We start from the raw sequence: 19,329 nt of genomic DNA, 5'->3' as shown, positions 1-19,329 counted from the left end.
CCAGCTTGTTTACCCATAGGGCAACTAAGGGGTCAATACGCAATGCAGAGAAGGAACCTTCACCTTCCTTCCTGTCTGTGGAGTGGGCTCGGCTCTATTTTAAAACTTTCCATCCCTCTGAAGGATGTACGGGCTCTGCTTCATTTCTCTTGACCTCGTTAAGATTTTTACTTTGAATTTCTGCGGGAGAATTAGAAGGTCATTGTTTTGGATCACCGTAATCAATTCCATGTAATTTATTCATATTTATGCATATGGAGAGGGAGGAATGCTTCTGAGGGGGTGAGCGTCTGGTGTTTAGAAGCTGAAATGCGGCGCGGGCTCCTGCAGCCTGCGAGCACTTTGCAGATCTGTTCCGATTTTTTTAGTTGAGGAAACGTCGTGTTCCTTTGCCGTGACACCCATCAGAGCAGAAGCACGGGATGGCAAAGGAGAGAAGGAGAGGTGCTGTTTTCCCGGACACTTCACTCACGCTGTCTAGACTCAGCTATGCTGGTGTGATCTCTCGCCGTGGGCTTGTTGTGCTGGAGGAAAGCCTTCCCGATGCCCTTGTTATGGGAAGGGCTCAATCTGTTAGGGACGGTCTGGCGATCAGCTGGGAACAGCGCCTTGGGGCCGAGTGATGGCACTGTGCCGGGAGAGGCGCCTGGGGCTGCAGCTGGGGCCGGGCGGGCTGGGATGGCAGGTTGATGGTTGGCCATATAAACCTCCTAAGCTGGGACCTGTGTTCCAAAAATTGACCTATGGAACAGGCAAACGCCGTAGTTCTGCCAATTATATGTTTTCTTTTACTACCTTGTCTTTTCTGAGCATGGAATGGGGTTCACTTGAAGTCGGTATTTTCTATATGTTGTGAAAATACTCAGAAAGCAGTCCTATTTTTTTTTTTTTTCTGAACAAATAAGAAGGGTAGGGAGTCCCTCGCGGGGTAATTTATAATCTCAGAGCCGATGAATGGGGCTTAACCCTCCCAGCCCTTGGTTAGCGTGGTGTGGAGGTCAGCCTCTGGGGTCAGGGTGCTCATGGGCCTGTGTTTCATGTGGGACTTCGAGGTATGCATGAGAGCTATTAGAATAATTTCCTAGGCTGCGGTTTAGGGCCTCGGAGTTCATTGCCTTTTACTGGAGGCTTTTGCTGGCCCTCGGTCAGCTTCAGAATCTGCATTTCACAAGGAGTGGGTGCTCAGCCTGACTTTTGTAGAAATGCGAGTGATTTTGATAACGTTATTTAGGGCATGGGCACGTTGTGCAGGCTATTGGTGGTTAGTTTTATACAAATACCAAGTATAAATGAAAATATCAATTTTAAAATGGGGAACAGAAATGTTGGGTGCTTTGGGCTGAGTGCTGTCACACTGTAGTTGTTTTATCAAGACACAGTGCTGCTGTGCTGCATTGATTTTAGGATTTGTGTACCTGTATCGTTGCCCATATGAAATTTTTATGGCCATTATATTAAAATGAATATTGACGTTTCTTGACAAATAAAGAAAATCATCTTTAATGTGGTTTAAATGAGTGATGGTGACATTATAAATTAGGCAAAGTAGATGTTAAGTGCACTGCAGCCAAGCTGGGGCCCTAATGGAGCCTGTTGGCTAATTTTCTAAATGATAGATGGCAATAGCAGCGTTAACGGCCCGATGCGGATTCGATTGACTTGAACATTCATTTTACGTGGTGCAAGCCAAAAGTTGGTGCGAGAACCAAGGAGAAGTAGCGCCCAGCAGGTCCCCGGGCCATGCAGCGAGCCCCTGCCTTCTGCACGCCGTGTCCCCGGGCTCACCTCGTGCTTTTTGAGGCAAATCAGCCAGCTTTGGTGCTCCAGCCCTGGGGCAGTCCCATGCTCCCATCCCATTTGGCCACAAGTTCTTCACCGGGATAAAAGCAAACCCAGGGAAAGCTGGGGAATGCTCCTTAGCTGCTGTGCTCCCACTGGTGTGGTGGCACGCGGCACAGGAACTACGTGTAGCAGCCTCTGATGGCTGTTTTTGTCCAGTTTGAGGTCACTTGTGGTGTTTTCAAACCTTCCTAAGTAATATAGATTGCTGAATTGGGATTCCAGGAACACCACACTGCGTGATGTAGGCTGTGTCCCTTTGGCAATCGATAAGTGCTGGTGTGAATATTTACAGCGGGCGCAAAGTGCTTTTCTGTGTGCGTACCTCAAACTTCAAGAACCTTTAAAAAAATTAATAAAATCATAGTATTGAGAATCCATTTCTAATTTCAGGCTAGCAAGGTGATGTTTGGAAAGGTATTCGTAGGCAAAGGTTGAATTGTCATAAAATCGTTGGCAGTGTTGAACTCAGTCCATCAGCAACTGGGCTGCAGCTAGGGGTGGCGGCACGGCTTTTGGTGTGGGTCTCCTACGTGGGCATTTCCTTGCAGTGATCCCTTTTCCCAGAGAATGTTAACTGTTGTGTTTGAAAGAAGCAGTTTCAAGCAACTTTATTTTTTATTTTTTTCCTTTCAGCATCCGCAGTGTTATGCAGAAGTACCTCGAGGAAAGGGGTGAATTAACCTTTGACAAGATCTTTCACCAGAAAATTGGTAAGTCGTGTTTCAAGTGCTACTCCTGTAAAATTTTAAGGTTGACTTGTCTGCCACTTCTTTGTAACGGCTGCAGAAAATTTGTATGGTAGGTGGTCTGAAGAATACAGGAATATGGACAGGACTGGGTAAAGCAGAGGCCTTCAGGAGAATGAAATGTTGTGAAAGGGTAGAAGGTGAAGCAAGGCAATTTGTCAATTTAACTTCATGTTCTGGAAAACTACTGGAAAAATAATCAAATTACTTGGAAACATGTAGGAGAAAATTATATTACTTGGTATGGGCTTGTCAACAATATAATGTGTCACATCAGTTTGACTTTTTTTTACAGGGTAATAAGCCTTGCTGGTCAGGGAGCGGCTGTGCAGAAATACCACGCGTGTTGTCCTGCCTGGCTGACATGTGCTCTTGCTGGCAGCAGGGAAGGGGAGCCTGGGTGAAACTGCTGCGTGTGGGGCACAGCTGCTGGGAGAGCTGGCCCGAGGAACAGTTCCAGTGGTTTGGGGTGAGGACGGGGGGCTGGATCCAGTGAATTTGCACAGCAGTGGCCAGTGCCAGAGATCAGCTTCTGCACAGTGCCATAGTTAACAGGGCAGTGCTGGGGTGAGAAGCCTCCGTGTTCAGCTTGCATTGCACACTGAGAAGGACTGTGACCACACTGAGGACAAGGCAGAATTACAAAAGATCTCCACGAACTAGAGGTACTGCTCTCCACCTGTGCAGGAGCAAAGACACGAACGCAGGGTGGAAAACCACTGATGGGGCTGGCATTTCTACCAGGCCGGGTTGTTACAGTAAGCTGTGACGTCTCAGCTCGATCACACAACTAAATATAAAACCAGGATTGCAGCCCATGAGGCATGTAAAGTAATCCTCCTTGGCAGAAGGCTGTGGCCAGTCCTGGCACCAGGCTACAGAACGTACATGGACCTGCTGGAAAGAGTCCAGGACCGAGCAGCGGCAGCGAGCAGACCTTACTTAGCATCTGCGAGGAGCGACCCACGAGGAAGTACTGAAATAGGGCATTATGTAGGCTATGAAAGAGAGAAGTGAGGCCGAACAGTCATAAAAACCAGAAAAGTTGTTGCAGAAATGGTGAGGTTTTCCAGAGGTTTTGCCTCTAATTAAAAAAATATATATATAATTTTCTTAATATTTAGTATTTGAATAATGGGATAGGCAGTAAAGCAGTGGAAGGGATTTTGTGAGGGGCTTGTGAAATCTTTGTCCAGTGGATTTTAGGAGTGGGTTGCCATACTTCTGCTAGGATAGTACACCAGCTCTTGTCTTGCGAAATGGGGACAAAATCATAAAACAGGCTGGAAAGACTCGAGGAGGTCAGTGGATCTACTTTGGTCTGAAGGACATCGAGACCGTAACGAGCAGTGGAAGCAAATGCCCAAGAGCAGGGTGTCGCTGCTCCCTGCCTCCTAGGGAAGCCGGTGCCCTTTGGGCCAGTCTCTATTTCTGGCAGAAGCAGAAATGTCGAGGACTTGGTCAGCTGGAGATATGTGGCTGGGTAGGTATGAGAGTATTGTGGAACGAGATTAGAGTATTGCCAAAGTAAAGTCAATGCTCTTCTTTTATGGTTTCGTAGCTTGTCATTGATAGTTTCTCAGCTTTTTACATAGATGGGTGTGGAAGCTTGGGTCTGAAGTACGTGTACATAAAAATCTCATGAAGCTTTCCAGCGTATTACGGTAATTGAAGGGTAGTCTGTATCTTTGTGCCTAAAAACTGACTTCTTGTTCTGGCCACAGGTTCTGTATTGTACATACGTAGATATCTTGTTTGCTTTTGCTGACATCTTTCAGCACGCACTTCAGTTTAGCAGTCTGTGCTGAATCACTGGTGTATTGCTGTAGCACAGCAGTTGCAAAATAAGTGGAATTTTAAGCAACCACATAAAGGTTGACTTGAGCTGTTTGTTTCTGTGCGGTGGCAATGAAATGAAGAAGTCTTTTTGAAAATAAAAAGTGAAGTTGGATGGAACAGCTTATATGTAACGCACATTTGTATTTATGTAATTGGATACTTTTCATTAATAGTTGGTTCCAAAGAACAGTGAAGACTTGCAGTTACTCTGATAAGTTACAGCAATTACAGTGACTCTGGAAGAAATGAAAGATTTTATCTTCTTATTTTCCCTACTTCGGTAGCTATCAAACCTAGAATTGTAGAGCCTAGGGTTTCATTACTGGGTTTGTTTTTTCCCAGATCCTGGGGTGCCCAGCTCATAGATGTGCAGAGAGCTTTTCCCTTCTCTCCTTGTCCTCACGCTCCATTGCCTGGACACGGGGAGGTTTGCTGTGCTCGCTGGGCTGCAGCCCGGGTCGCTTCTGAAGCTGGCTTCTTCTGAGGAAGGATTTAGGAGGGAAGAAAAAAGATAACATTTGACTGTTTTTAACAGAAGACTTTGCATTGCACTTGAAAATATTGTATTTCCTTACTGTGGTTGTTCATTTAAATTTTATTGCGTTTTCTAGCTTGTTCTTTGCCATTAAATTGGTTCTGTTTCCAGACATTAGCATAATTGCTTGTGGTAAAGTACCTTCAATTTTAGGCAGGCATTATGCAAAATGCTGCGAGAATCAATACGGTGTGGTAATTAAAAGTCTAATCACCTTTTCCCTCTTGCTGCTGTCTCTTCATGGTGGGGACGTGCAGGGGGCAGGTGGGGGCTGAGATCGCCCCGCGAGCCGCAGCCGTCCTGCTGGCCCCGCTGCAGCATTGGTCATAAACTAAATACAAAACTTCATCAAACTACCTCATTTTTTCTTTGGCGAGTGCGACGTGGGTGAGGACTGCTGTGTTTTTTTTCCAGACCACAGTTCGTTCTTACGGCTCCAGTTCCTTGTTTGTTCTGGTTTTTCAGTGGCCTTTCGGATGTAAAAAAAAAACAAAACAGCACAGGGCTTTGATCAGCTGTCTGGTGCGAGTCTGCCTGATACCGAGCAGGGAGTCGTTCCTGGGGGATGCTTTGCTGCTAACAAGCCTGCTTGTGCTGGGCTTACTGCTGCAGGCGTTTATCCTTCGTGAGCCCCCAAATCCTGGTGGGATCCGCGCTTCTGCTGTACAAGCTGTGCCCTCGTTCCCTGCCACCGCCCCCAGGGAATCGCAGGGGTTTTGGCACCGAAACCTGGGCTGTGCCCTCCAGCACCAAAGGGAGAGCAGGGAAATTGGTGGCAGCCGCCCTGCGGGGTTGGGGCTGCCTTCAGAGGATTTGCCCAGCCAACTCTCCTCCGTGTGCCCCTTTCTCTGCACGAGGGCCACAGGGTCGCTCCCATCCCCGGGAGGTGGCCCGGCCGTGCAGGAGCGATTCTCCAGAATGATCTTGAACTCTCTAAGAATCGCCGAATGAGTCAGAGGCCCCGGAGATAACAGAGCCACCCAGCAAAACGCTCTGGCAGCGCTTAATGGCCCGGCACCGGCTGCTCCCGCAGAAGCTGCTTCCTCCCCAGCAGAGGCTGCATGGGGAAGTACAGCGCGTCTCGGAGCGGGGTGCGTAACCACCTCGAGCTGCCTCTCTTCTTACCACATCCTGTTTGCTACAACACCAGATTATGTGTTTGCTTCAGAAAAAAAAAAAAAAAAAAAAAAAAAGACGTTTTCTGCTATCCCAGTATCTGTAATTTACATGTGGAAGCTACTCGGCGTCTCGGCCGTGTTAAAGTGTATGTGAAATTCTCCGTGGGTTACGCTGCGGAGGGGGGGGGATGTAAAACGCTGCTTTTGGGGCAGTTTGGGGATGAGCTGTGGGGGGTGGAGCTGCTGCACGTGTAACTGCCAAGTGTCAAACGTAGGGAATTAGGTCAGCCTACCACTTTAGGATCATTGTGGTCATTAAAGTGGAATCCCTTGGAGCAAACCTCTGGCCAGTTATAGTTTGGTGACTGGTGGTGGCCCTTCTGACGCATTGCACCGACCCGGCAGGCGATGGGCAGGGCTGGCAGGGAGGCACGAGGCATCCTTCAGCTTCAGGTCCTGCCCTGGGCTTGGCCAGAGCTTCTCTCGTGACCCTTCGCAGGCTGGTGGGACGTGGCACCTTCACCTGCACCGTTCCCAGCTTCTCCATTGCACAGAGTGTGGGCTTTGGGTCTGGGGAAGGATGAGAGCAGAACATATTTTAGCTGTCCCAGCAGCTGGTCATGCTACAGTATGTACAAGTACAAACTTTTCACCTTGTTTAGTAAATAACTTGCTGTTTCCCCTCTGTGAAGCTCCTCCTAATTTCTGTTTTATTGTCTTGAAATAAAATACTTGCAGAAAGAACTGATTGACAGAACCCTATGGTTGACAAAATGAGTTTTATTTTTTTTTCCTCTGTGCCATCCGCTGTTGTAGAGCGAGAAATGATCTTAACTTTCTCTTCTGTCCCCGTGAATTGGCAGGCTCCGAGCTGGAGGTCTTCCCAGCCCCGGGTGAGCGCTCCACGTCTGTGTCGGTGCCGCTTCCTGCACATCCCGCTCCTGGCAGGGCCCTCGGCATCTTATCTGCTCCCTTTGTGCTGCTGCAGCCAAGTACAGCCAGCGTGTATCTTGGTGGCTTTTTAGCTGAGTTTTCAGAGCAGATGAGCGTTTGGTTTATTTTAGAGTCACTTCTGCACAGACAACCTGCAACTGCGGGGAGGGACTTTTCTGCCTGCCCTCTGCGGTTAGAGGGAAATGCGCTCCTGACCGTTCTGGCTTGTGTTTCCTCTGGCTTTGTCAGTGACAACTTTCTGTTGAAAAAAAAAAATAAAAAAATAGGGTGAGAACAGCTAAAGATTTTTTTTAGTGCAATGAATCATGCTTTCTGTTGCTTGTTTCTCTAGTTAGAGACCCATCATATTTCATTATTTCAGAGTTTTGATGCTAATGATTAGATGGATCTTGAGTTAAAATCTGTTGAGAAAAACATTCTTGCTCTTCCTCTTTCCGCGGCGCAGCGTGGCAGCACGGCGCACTGCGCTCCCCGCCATGCCTAAAAATAACGGGCTGGGAAAAGTACCTCCCTGGAGCATTATTTAGGCTATTGTTTAATTTAAGCATAAGATCTATGTGCCGTTGGCATTTTGAACTAATTAAATAGTCCTCTGAGGAAATAACAACGAAAGCAATAAAACTATGCAGAGGGGACAGCAAGTCACTTCAGCTTTTGGCTGCTGGACGGGCTGGGGACGCTGCTGCTGCCCCAAGACCCTGCTCCAGGCCCTGTGCTGGTGGAGCCGCCTGGGGAAACCGGGAGCATTTCCAGAGCATCGAGGGGCATGCACGGGCTGCGGGAGAGCCTTGGCTGGCTGAGAGTGTCTTGGCCTCGGACTTGTGCTCAGTGGTGCACGCCAGACCTGTATCGTGGTGATTATTTTACTCTGGTCTGGTTTATTGATATTAAATAACGGGCAGCCATGTAATAGGGAAAGCAGTTGTGTGCTTGGCAGGGGTTTCTGCAGGAGCGAGAAGGCAGAGTGTTTATTCAAGTGGTTTTCTTCTGGGGTTCCGTTTCGGACCTGGGGAGGACGGCCACCGCGCAGAAGTGGGCTCCATCAAAATCAGGAAGTAGCTGGCGAACAAAAAAGGGATATTTAAAACACTGTTAAGACCGATCTTCTTCTTTCTGCTGTTACTTCTTATTTTCAATTCAAGTTTAGACTAAAACCTGGATGGTGGATGGTCCGCGGGATTCTTTTACGAGCCTGTTGAGCACATGCTTTCCTTGGACACTTCATGTGATCGGTTAAAAGCAACGCAAAATCCAAACCGCAAGTAAATATCGGAAACGGTGCGATTGTAAACCGAAACAGAAACTGTCCGTGTAAGATGTTTCACGCTGGAGCTGGTCTTTCGCAGCGATGCTCCACTTGCATCGGACTGGAGCGGGAATGCGAAGGGAGAAGAAGCGCGCGCTGCAAGCCCCTCTGCTTGCTGCATGTGTACCCTTCACAGAATCAGTGCTGGGTTTAAGATCTAGTTCCTCTCTCATAATTTAAATGCTACTGGAAGCTGCGTTTCTCTCAGTGTACTTTTTGTTTTATTTTATTGTAAAATAAGCATGACACTTGCATGAATTACGTTGAAGGATCGTTGAGAGGGATGCTGATGAAGCTTCCTGCTGCAGACTTTATTTGCGGTTTGCCTGCAGGCAGAGGTGTCTGCCTTGTGTGTCAGGGACAAATAGTATCCAAAGCCATATAAAAAATGTATGTGTTTGTTTTTCTTTTTCTTCTGATCATAAATAATTGAGCATTTCTTTGTTGGGATGCAGCTTGATATGCTCCCATGGCTTTCTTTTTGGAGGTGTTGAAGATACTCAGTTGTCTGATTCCTGGTGGAACTGTAGGTTAAGTTAGAGCTTTAGAATAGGAAAAAAAATATATATTGTCCTCTGGAACTTCACATAATAGATGATGTACACATGCTGATACATATTAACATTTATATACAGTACGATTCTGGGTAAATTACAGTCATGGGGTCAAACAGGCTTCATCTCAGGAGAGCAGTGCAATTACACAGTTTTGGGGTTTGGTTATTAAGAATTCAAAGCGCTCTAGAAACTTGGAACTCCAGAAGTAGTATTGTAGGGGATAGGTGATGAGCGTAATGTGTACATATATGGGTGTAGGTATATATAGATGACATATTACAAGTTATCTGAATTTTATCCAAGAAATTTCACTCGGATGTTCAAAGTTTTCAGCAAAAACACATATCAGAGAGTAAACCCCAAGCTGATGGGGAGGTGTCTGCAGGGCACTGGGCTCCATCAAAGACCCATGTAGAGAGCTTCGAACTTGGATGTTACAAACCCATCCTTGTGGCTTGCTTCCACACCAAAGACAGTGTTTTCTAAATACCTTTTTTTCTATTTGCTTGCACTCGCTTAAGCTTCCATAGCCCCCTTCTGATGCAATATCCTACTTGTGCAGAACGCGGTGACACCGCACAACCCCAATTTCCCTCCCCCCTGCAATTTCTCAGTCAATCAGAAGCAGTTGCGTTCCTGTGGAGTTTTTATCCATGTGTCTTGAAACAATTCACAGACTAATTAAGCCTCAGAACACCACTGTGAAATAGGTAAATATTAGTTTTCCACATCTTTAACGTGGCATAATAACAACTTTAATGAGATTTACCTGCATAGCTCTGTACAAATAATGAAGCAGGTTCTCTGGTCCTGCCAGCAATACTCATTCATCTCAGTGGGATAACTCATTAGTAAGGGGAGAAAAGCTCGGGTACCAAGAGTACAGTAAGTGGAATATAAATTACTGAAGCTGTTAAGTTTTCTAACTTTCAGCAGTGGTTTTAAGAGTTACAGCAGTCAGAAAGTCGCAGAGCTGTGGCTATCGGTTGCCCTAGGAATTCATTTGTGGATGAGGGAACAGACACGGATATTTGCTATAAGCATTTCAAATGCTTCCATGGTTCCATACGAATATCTGCCCTATAAAAGAACGGTGTGTAGTACAGCCTGCAGCCCCCAGGGAATTCGTCCAGAGCCGCGAGGTTCTTGCTGCAGGACGTCACTGGTGCAGTGTCAGGGCTGAGTAATGAGCACCGTCGGACCTCCGAATCCTCAGGCTGGAGGGGAGCAGCACAGTAACCTTATAGGGTAGTTGCTTCTCTGTTTCCTGGCCCGTTTCCACTGACAGCATTATGTCCAGCCAGTGCCGCCGAAATACCCTGCTCTGCGATGCACGCCTGGCTGGGTGCTGGGGAGCTGGGGTCAGACGTGCACAGAGCACTTCTGAGCGTTTCACTAACTTCTTTGATTCGAAGGGGAAGGTCTGAAGAGAAGGAAAGCCATCTGTTTCTGGCTCCCCAGCTCTCAGCAGCTTTCCTCTCTGAGTGCACAGGGCAAAGCCGAGGAAGGCTCTGAAATTCATGCAGGAGTCATCTGCGCCCTGTCGCTGTCGTTTGGGTGGCTTTGCTCCTCTTTACCTCACTTAGCACTGTCTGTATTTACTAACTAAATACCACTGGTGTGGTGTTTTGATACCAGACACAGTGTAAGTCCCCCTAGATGTTGTTGTGGAGCGGTTTGCTTCTTTACAGTGGTTTAGCTCCTGAACAGGGCTTGCAAAGGGGAACATCGGCACCAGAGACGTGACAAAACCCTTCTGCTGTTGTTCCGTATTATTCTATACTACAATTATTCCATATCTACATTAAATGATCCTATCGCCCATTCTCAGAAGCACCCCCAGCCTGCTTTGTGTGTTAAATAATTCACAGCAGCGACCTGGGCATGGCTTTGAATGCTTCAGAAGCAGCGGTGTGCTCTTCGGTAACCAGGGGCCACTGGCTTGCATTGCCTACAGCATGGTTAAAAGTTGGACCACGGAAAAATATTGATCCAGAACATAGCTGTCACATCCTTCACAGGGACTGAGTATTCTTGTGATGTGAGGAACGAGGGGATAAATAACAACCACCACGGCATTTTAAAGCTGCTGATACTTGTTAGCCTGCTAATAGCTTGCTGGTAGCTGCTAATACCACATACTTGTGAAAGTGGTGGGAGTTTCTTGTATTTGCAAGTGAAAAAAGAACAAAACTCAAGTCCTCTGTTTCTTGATGAGCTCTAGTAAAGGAATTGAAGCATGTTCTTTGTAACAACTGACTGATGGAAATGAAATGCTTCATGCTGTATTTCGTGGTCCTGTTAAAAATCAGAATGTTTTTACATATCTTTGTTTAGGGATCTTAGTTTGAGGTCTTACAGAGATAGATACTTGTTATGTGCACCCATATTTTGTCCCCCACCTCTGATGCGTTCAGTGCCTTTGATACCCCACTTCCAATGTACGTGTGGGTCTCCTTTTGTCAGCTGGGATTCTGCATGTTGGGGAGACCGGAGTACGAACCATACATAATAAATGTGGTTCAGAGGTGGGTTCTGCCCATTCTGTTCTCTTCTTGGCTTTGAAAAGTGATCTATTGTATGCTCAGAAATTCAGAGGTGCATTTCACAAAGCTCTTACCAAAATGATGTGTGCCTTTTTTTTTTTTTTTATTGAGGCAAAGATCAGAGGCAATCGCAGCGAGTGAAGCATAGACATCAATTTCTAAAAATGATTTGCAGCTATGTGTTAAAAATAAAGCATTTTCCCCTTCTCCTTACAATTCCTTTCATCGTTTGAATTGGCGTGCCACCACTTGACGTCCTGACAGCTGCTGGTCCTGCCCTTTGGATGCGCTGAACTCGGGGCTGCTGCCAGGAGCCAGGGCAGACTGCGGCGGCCTCATTTGAAATGCAGATTCTGCAATCCAGGGCTGTGCTGCGACCTGCTCTGCTGGGGCTGAAGCAGAATAAGAGCTGAATGCTCCCAATAAGTTGCTGTATTAGCGCTTCAAGAGCCCCTCTACCTTGTAAGCCAATATTGACAGAGGTTTGACAGCCTGGGAATACTGCTCAGTGTTTGAAATGGGTGTGCTGGAGGGATAGCGAGGCGGTGCTGTGCTCATGCAGGATTTAAGGCCATTGGAAAACATGCCCAGAAGTAAGGATAGTCTTTAGAGACACTTGGAACTTTTTAGCCAAAATTTATTTTCATGTGCTGATTTTTGAAGTCATTAAACAAGCTACCTGGCAACTTGCAGGCTCATTTCAGCTCGGTTAGCTTCTGTTTTAGGAAAATTGTTCCGTGCTCGTCACCGTTGTATGCAAGTGCTGCCTTGTAAAATATAATTTGTTCCTTTACCCTGCATTTTATGCGCAGTTATGTTTTAATTTGTGATCTATTATTGTTAATGAAAAGTGAATGTACATTAGGCTCTAATAGAAAAAATAGGTTAAAGGCAAATAGCTCATAATTGGAAAAAATAGTGGAGAAATCTGTGGTGCCTTCTGGGCTGTGAGATTTTTTGTGGCTTTGTACCTAGCCAAAGCTGTGATTCCTACGCAGATGAGTTTTCCCGGGTAGTAGCAAGCCTCTTTGTTCCTGAACAAGGAAATCGTTGGTTGTCTCAATTCTGGAGCTTTTAGGTGGTCTTAATTATCCTGTGCTATGGCAACTGAGCGCAGGTACCACACAGAACAAGATTTTGAACTTGACTGGATCTTCGGTAACAACTGCAGGCAGGTTCAAGTCACTATTTTTGTGTGCTTTGATAGTTGACCTCTGTCCCTAACTTTCTGTGCCTGAAACCCAGATCTGGTGGTGGGCTGGTTGCATTATTTGAGACAAATTGAAGAATCCACGTGGGGCTGAAGGACGAGCTGGTGGTTGCCAGCAGGAAGGGCAGGCGTGGGGCTGGGCAGCGGCTGGAGCACGGCTCTTACCCAGCGGGTCTGCATCACGGCCTTGGGGCCTAACGGGGACCCGCTGCCAGCTGAAGGTGATTTCAGGTGGTTACAGAACAAACAAACCTGCAGTGTTTTTGCTGCATTAGTTGGGTTTTGCTGTTCCTGGGTGCTGCCCTGCAGCAGGTGCCCTTGGCAGTCGCGCGGCATGGCTCTGGCCCTCTGGTTGCTTCCTCGGGCTCCTTGGGTCTGCAGTGCAAATTCAGCCAAAGGACAACGATCAGGAGGGTTCTTGGAGGGAGGGACCTTTGGGAAGTGCCCCAAATGAGGGACAAACCTGCATGTTCCATGCTGTGATGAGCAGTGTCCATGTGTGCTCCCCGGGAGCCTGGTAAGGCTCGGGTGGGAGCTGCTCCTGTCTGGGGCAGAGATGATGGGCAGCGAGCCCTCACCGAGCACAGTGCCCGTGTCACTGCCCATTTGTCTTTCATTATGCTGTATTTATACACAGCACGTTTAGCCAGGGTTTGGGAACAGCTTGGTATTTTTGTTTTCTAATTTGCAAGTTTGCTTACTAGAAAGAGTCTACATCAGCACTTTGGACCACGTTCAGGTCCGCTGTAAATAGATGCAGCTTCCTTGCAGTCAGTGGCATATTGAATACTTACATCAAGGCTAAAAGTACCTATTTTTAGCCCTGCTGTCCTACCTAGTCACTTCTGTTTGTTTTAATAAGATTTTTGTTTACTCCTGTTAAAAGGGTATTTGAATCAGATGCTAATGAAATTCCAGCTAGGATTAGATAAGTAGTTTTTTTCCAAGGCTGTTTTATTACAGAGTTCCTCATTAATTTTATTATTATTATTCTGTGCTCTCAATTAATTGACGTTCTGGTGAAGATCAGGAATGCAGAGGTGACCTTTAGACCGTGGCAAACGGCAGAAGCTGGAGCAAGCCCTCGGGCAGAGCAGCCCTTTGCTGGCACTGCCGCCGCGGCCGTCCCGGTGCCCATGGGATGTACCAGTGCGCCCTGCTTTAGCACAGTGATAGCAGGGCAGGAAAACTACAAGCAGCCGTGTAACACCGGAGGGCAGCTTTAACCCCAACCAGCCGAGAGGGCAGCGTTTCCCAATTAAAACTGTAGAGGAGAGGGCCACAGGCCACGTTGCAGCTTCACAGTGCATGGCTCATGAGCCAACGCCTGTAAACCTCAGCCATTGTCCTTATCCCTCCCTGAAAGACGTCTTGTCTGTTGCCAGATTTACTACAGATGATGGCATCTGGCACACTTAGCTGTACAGGATCGTCCGTAAGAAGAAAATGTGAAAAAATTCCTGTCCAGAGCCTGGGAGGGCAGAGGCCTGGAGCTGGGTGGGAGCCGGGTGCTGCCTTGTTCTCATGTCTGTATTGCTGATTTCATCCATCACCTCGGTGTTACCAGAAAGAGCTTTAAAAAATGTATTTATTTTTCCTTTACTACTAGCGATCTGGTTGTTGCAGAAATTATATAGTATAGAAGAAATCTTTAAAGCCAAAAGCTGTCAACATCTTTATTTCATAAATAATTGCTGGTTCCTTTTATCTGTTACTTAACGCTATCATTTTTTTTAATTCCTGCTTTCTGTTCTTATTTTTACGTGTGTAGTTAACTGTGCTTATTGTGCTTTTCGTCAGTTCTGCTTGAACTTCTTAGAACTACTGTCACTTATTCAGTGCTGCTTCTGTCAATTAGTTTTGCTATTATCTGAGAGCGACGGTTTCTGGCTAATAATTTTTCACTCAATCTCAGAACATCAGTGAAAGAAGAGATAGGTATCCTTTATGCTGCAGTGGAAGTGCAGGATCCACGGATATGACAGGAGGAGAAGCAGAAATGCTGGTAGTGTTGAGCGTGGAGCTGTCACTGGGATTGCCTGGGCTCGGGGCAGCAGGGGGACGCAGAGCGGGGCTGTGGGGACGGGCAGGAGGAGCACATTGGTGTTTGAAGTCATGCCATGAAAGAGTTCATATTTTAAGGTCAATTGTTCAGAAGTGATAGAAATCAGGGAATAGGGCTTCTTGCATGAAGAATTTACCCACGATCTGTTGAATTGTGTATAACATTTGGAAGTTTAGACTCCTTTGAGCAGTGCTCATGACTGGGTGGTGCAGGTTCCGATTGTTTTTTTCTCTGTCAGTACAAATTGCTCTCCTGGCTTGGCAATCTGTTTGCTTCTAGGCTTCCCCAAAGACTTTTCCTTAGTATCCCTGTCCTCCAGGCTCCACAAGGTTTCCATCAGGATAGGATCTGTCTTTTACAGTCTCTGGATCCTTCTTTGTGCCTAACCATCAGCCTCTGACCCGTTACCCATAGAAATGAAGTTTTCCTGCTGCCCTCCCATCCCATCCCAAACTCCATCCCAATCTTCATCCCATCCCATCCCATCCCGTGGGTTCTCCTCCTCCAGCTGCCTCCACAGCTACACAGCCGTGCGTGTCACAAGCTTATGGTACCCGATCCTCCTCTTGGTTTGGCTACAGCAGATCTTCCAAAAACCAGCAACCTTTCTTTGAAGGGATGTGGTTCTGTGACGCAGCGCCTGTTCTGCTGCTATCTGATGGCCCCCAGAGAAAGGCTCTGGCTTTGGGTTTGCCACTCGTACGTGGTGGCATTCGGCATTCCTCGCTTTGTGAGAGACATGTCTTGGGAAATACTTCTTAGTGACTGTGTAACGTGTGTGTGCATCTGTGTGTACAGTGTGCTTTAATATACATGTGTGTAAATGCTCCTAGTCAATGGGTTTTTGAAAGGAAGAAACATCAATTTTTTATGTCAACCTGTTATCAAACAGTATTTCTTTACTGGGAGTGAATTTATTTCTTTTTCCTACAAAGATAATGGTGAGTAGCTGATACATTAATGATCTATAAAGGTTTCTAACTTCTTCTTTTGGACGTCTCTTTTTTTAAGACAGCAGTGCAATTAAAAAAAATAAGTATCTTAGTGAGAAGAGGTCTGTCTAATGCAGCCAGCGTAAGCCTGTCATTGTTCCTTGTTCTCTGTCCAATTGAACAGGGCCAAAATGTTTGGAATGGCATTGTTGAAAATGTGTGTTGCTATATTTTCACACCCCTCCCACAGTTGTCTTTGTGGGTTTATTTTGTTTGTGGGTTTTTTTGGTAAGGAGCCAGTAGCTGGGAACACGCCAGGGATTTTTCTTTCACTGCATTCATTGCTGTTTGTGCCACTCTTCGGTCTCTTAATTACCCGACTGTAATCTTCTTTGGTTCATTGTCCAAATAAAAGTTCGGTCTATTCAGCACTATTTTGCTCTGTGCTGCTTATGTTTCGATCATGTGTAAAATAAGAGTTAATGAGTTAGGTTTAGGTCCATGAGTGGCACCGTTGCGTGATCCAGAAATACACAATTTCTGTCTCGGATTCGCACCAGATCGGGTTTATGCCGTGTTTCCAGTGCCGACAATGGGATGCCAGAAAATTTGTGCTCTCCAGCGAGAACAACTTGCGTGCATTTCGGGGCAGAATGTGTCATCCTCTGGCGACGAGCGGGTCGGGGTGTGCTTGGTTTCCAGACGGGCGGCGGGGATGCTCTGGGACTCTGCGGGCACTGGGCAGCTTCACTGAGAGCTCTGCCAGCCAAGCTGCAACCCAGACAGGCGCTGAGAGCAAACAAACAACACAGGCACTGTCACTGCAAATGGCTGTCAAGGAATAGCAAACTGCTTCGGTTTGGGTTTTTAGGAGTACCCAGTTGTTTATAAAATATTTCAAGTATGATTCTTTTTGGTGGGAATAATTAGAAAGTTTGCGAAATCTTATAAGGGAATCCCTTAATTGGATTTCTTTCCTTATTTAGAGAAGAAAACCCAGTTTGTATGATCTTCAAAATATCATCCTAATCAGCTTAACGAGTATTGGAGTTGTCTGGCCATAATCCCTTGTTTGGTATCTAATTATGACTAAATCAAGGGGTCCCCAGGAAAAGAAGCTCTGCTAATAGGAAATTTAACCTGGGATCCAGATATAGCTAGAGGGGCTACCAAGAAGCCGATAAATCTTTTAATTATGCATAAACTAGACCTTTTGTTTGCCTGATCAGTGTTGCTTTGTCCTCTGTGACTGATGCTCCTGAGCAGTTTGTTATTTGTTTTACTTGGGTCTCTGACAGCATCAGATGGCAGTGAGTGGAAAGAAAGGGCACAGAATTTGTGGCTGGCCCTTAAGTGCCCTCCTGTGCACTGCAGCAGAGCTGCTGCATAGTGCTGAAGTGGGCTCTGCATTTTTTAAAAGATGGTACGCTGTGGAAAACACGAGGCTTGGTAGGTGGCTGGAGTATTTTGTAGCTGACCACACAATGATGTGCTGCTTTTTTGGTAGAACCATTTTGCCGTAAGTTTAAATTGCAATGATGTTTAATTAAAAAAAATAAAAATAAAAAAATCTGTTGGGTATAACTCTGTAAGTGGGAAAGGGGCAGCAGGATGTGGCCGGCAGCACCCAGCCCGGCTCCGGTCGCATCTTGCTGCTGCCTGGTGCCCTGGCTGACAGCTTCATGGCCTTACCCCAAAAGTTGGGTGCGACTTGAGAGAGCAAATAGTAATGCTAAATAAGGAAAAGTATTGCCTGTGAAATGGGCTGAAAGCACGCAGTTACAGCTCCAGGGGGCTCGCAGATGCCCCATGCAGGCAGCGGTGACTGCAGCCCCCATCTGCAGTGAAATGAGCAAAGCAGGGGCAGCAGAAGGGCAGTGCTTCCAGGGGACAGAGCCTAAAATGCTCCTGATGGAAAGTATTCATCAGCAGGCTGCAGAGGTCGTGCGGTGAAGTCCCTGCGAAGGAGCTATAAAGATTCTGATGTAGCTTACTGGGCTATAAAATCCATTAGCGGTAATGTTAACCAGCAATTGTAAAACGAGAACGCAGAAGTGGCTGGTTTTTATCACTAAAGTAGGCAATTCTAGTTAAAAACAAACAAACAAAAAAGCCACCGTGGGTAATACCTGCTTTTGCTCTGAAAAAAACCTCCAGGATCTGACGGGTGAAGAGGAATGGAATATTTCCGTGCGTTATGTAAACATCTCATAAAGTCCTCAGCAGGTGGAAATTGGAATGTGCTTAATATACCTCTGGGAGACGAGTGAGCTTTACCATCCTTTTCTGTTCAGAGTGCTGTAGACTCGCTTGATAATTAATATCCCTGAGCTGTGGCAATTAGGGATATTTACACAGGTATACGCAGTCCATCAAGTCACCAGAGGTTTTCCGTATCCTTTTTTACAGGTTTTCATGGTAATGTTACATTTTCCTCTGGGGAAAAAAAAAAAAATCTTTTTTTTTTTTTTTTCAGGCTTTTTGCTTTTTAAAGACTATTGCATGAATGAAATCGATGAAGCTGTCCCTCAGCTGAAGTTTTATGAGGAGGTAAGCTGCCTTTGGCTGAGCTGCGGGGCTGGGAGGGAGGCAGGGGGGCTGCTCACAGGGCAGGAGGGGCACACGAGGCTGCACGGTGCCCTGGGCTGTCCAGCTTCATGGTGGGATGGTCGATGTGCAAGAGACAATGTCCTGTGTGGTAACACTTGGAAAGGAGCAAAACTATCATTCTAAGCAAGTACAAGAGGCTTACAAGTAGTAATGTGACTTTCATCCAGTTGATCTGTCGACCTTATGTTATGAGAGTGGTGCAGGTGATTTTTTTGCCTTCTATTGGGCAAATGGTTAAGATTTAGAAAATGAAATATTTGCAGGAAAAAGATGCTCAACTTCTGGCAGTGGTTTTATTTGCATATTCTGAAACCTTTTTATTAAACTCAAGTTAGCAAGGCATTTTAAAAGCTACTGCTTGAGTTCTTAGAACAGAATAGTTGCAGTCGGACTGGACCTGCCAAAGCCTTCCCTGTGCCCAGCCACGGGGCACCTCTTTCTTTGCAGCATCTCTCTGGATGGAGGATGATGCCCTGTTGTCTGAGCTGATTTTGAGAGGCTGCTGGGGCTTGTAGAGAAGGCAGTGCAACTGGAGTGTGCTCTCAAGTGCTTCACGCCTTCCTCTGGATATAGAAAAGAAACAGAACTACAGCTGCCCATGGCATTGCTCGAGGGGGCTGGTGCCAACTCCTGGCATTTCTTGGGTGTCCCCCTGGCAGCACAAACGCCCTGTGGAGTTCTGCAGGTGGGAGAGGGCACCCTGAGGGGCACGCAGGGTGCTGGCGACATCCTCCCAGCCCATTCAATCCCCGCTGGCTGTGTGGCACACGTGGTACAGGGCTGTCACTAATGCTATCACAGGTGCTGGTCCTGGTTAACACACACGCGTGCTGTTAAAATACAGCCCGTATTGCTCTGTGTTAATTACAAGTGCCGCCTGAGATAACCTTTTGTCTGGATTACTATCAAGCTGATGAGTTTAAAATACCTCTTGCTAGTGGGCTAACAGCACAAAATAGGGTAAGCTGGTATCAGTTTGGAGATAAATCCTTAGCGATACGCTGTTCCCCCACTCAAATTAGATACTTGCTTTCAGTAAAGGGGGCTTTTTTTTTTCCTTCGTTTCCAT

At 46.5% G+C, this 19,329-nt stretch overlaps 1 protein-coding gene across 1 annotated transcript in view; it reads left to right on the top strand.

Annotated features, from left to right (window-relative positions):
- The window catches only part of GRK3 (G protein-coupled receptor kinase 3), a 67,157-nt gene that overhangs the window by 12,103 nt on the left and 35,725 nt on the right, over positions 1 to 19,329 (top strand). The window contains exons 2-3 of the mRNA XM_082774524.1: positions 2,476 to 2,552; positions 18,127 to 18,200. Of these exons, the coding sequence (XP_082630650.1) occupies positions 2,476 to 2,552; positions 18,127 to 18,200 (151 nt within the window). The remainder of the gene's footprint in view (positions 1 to 2,475; positions 2,553 to 18,126; positions 18,201 to 19,329) is intronic.

The sequence above is a fragment of the Aythya marila genome, assembly GCF_965140915.1.
Source record: "Aythya marila genome assembly, chromosome: 17".
In the NCBI taxonomy this organism is placed as follows: Eukaryota; Metazoa; Chordata; class Aves; order Anseriformes; family Anatidae; genus Aythya; species Aythya marila.
The sequence above is the reverse complement of the archived record's forward strand: the minus strand, read 5'-3'. Positions and strand labels throughout refer to the sequence as shown.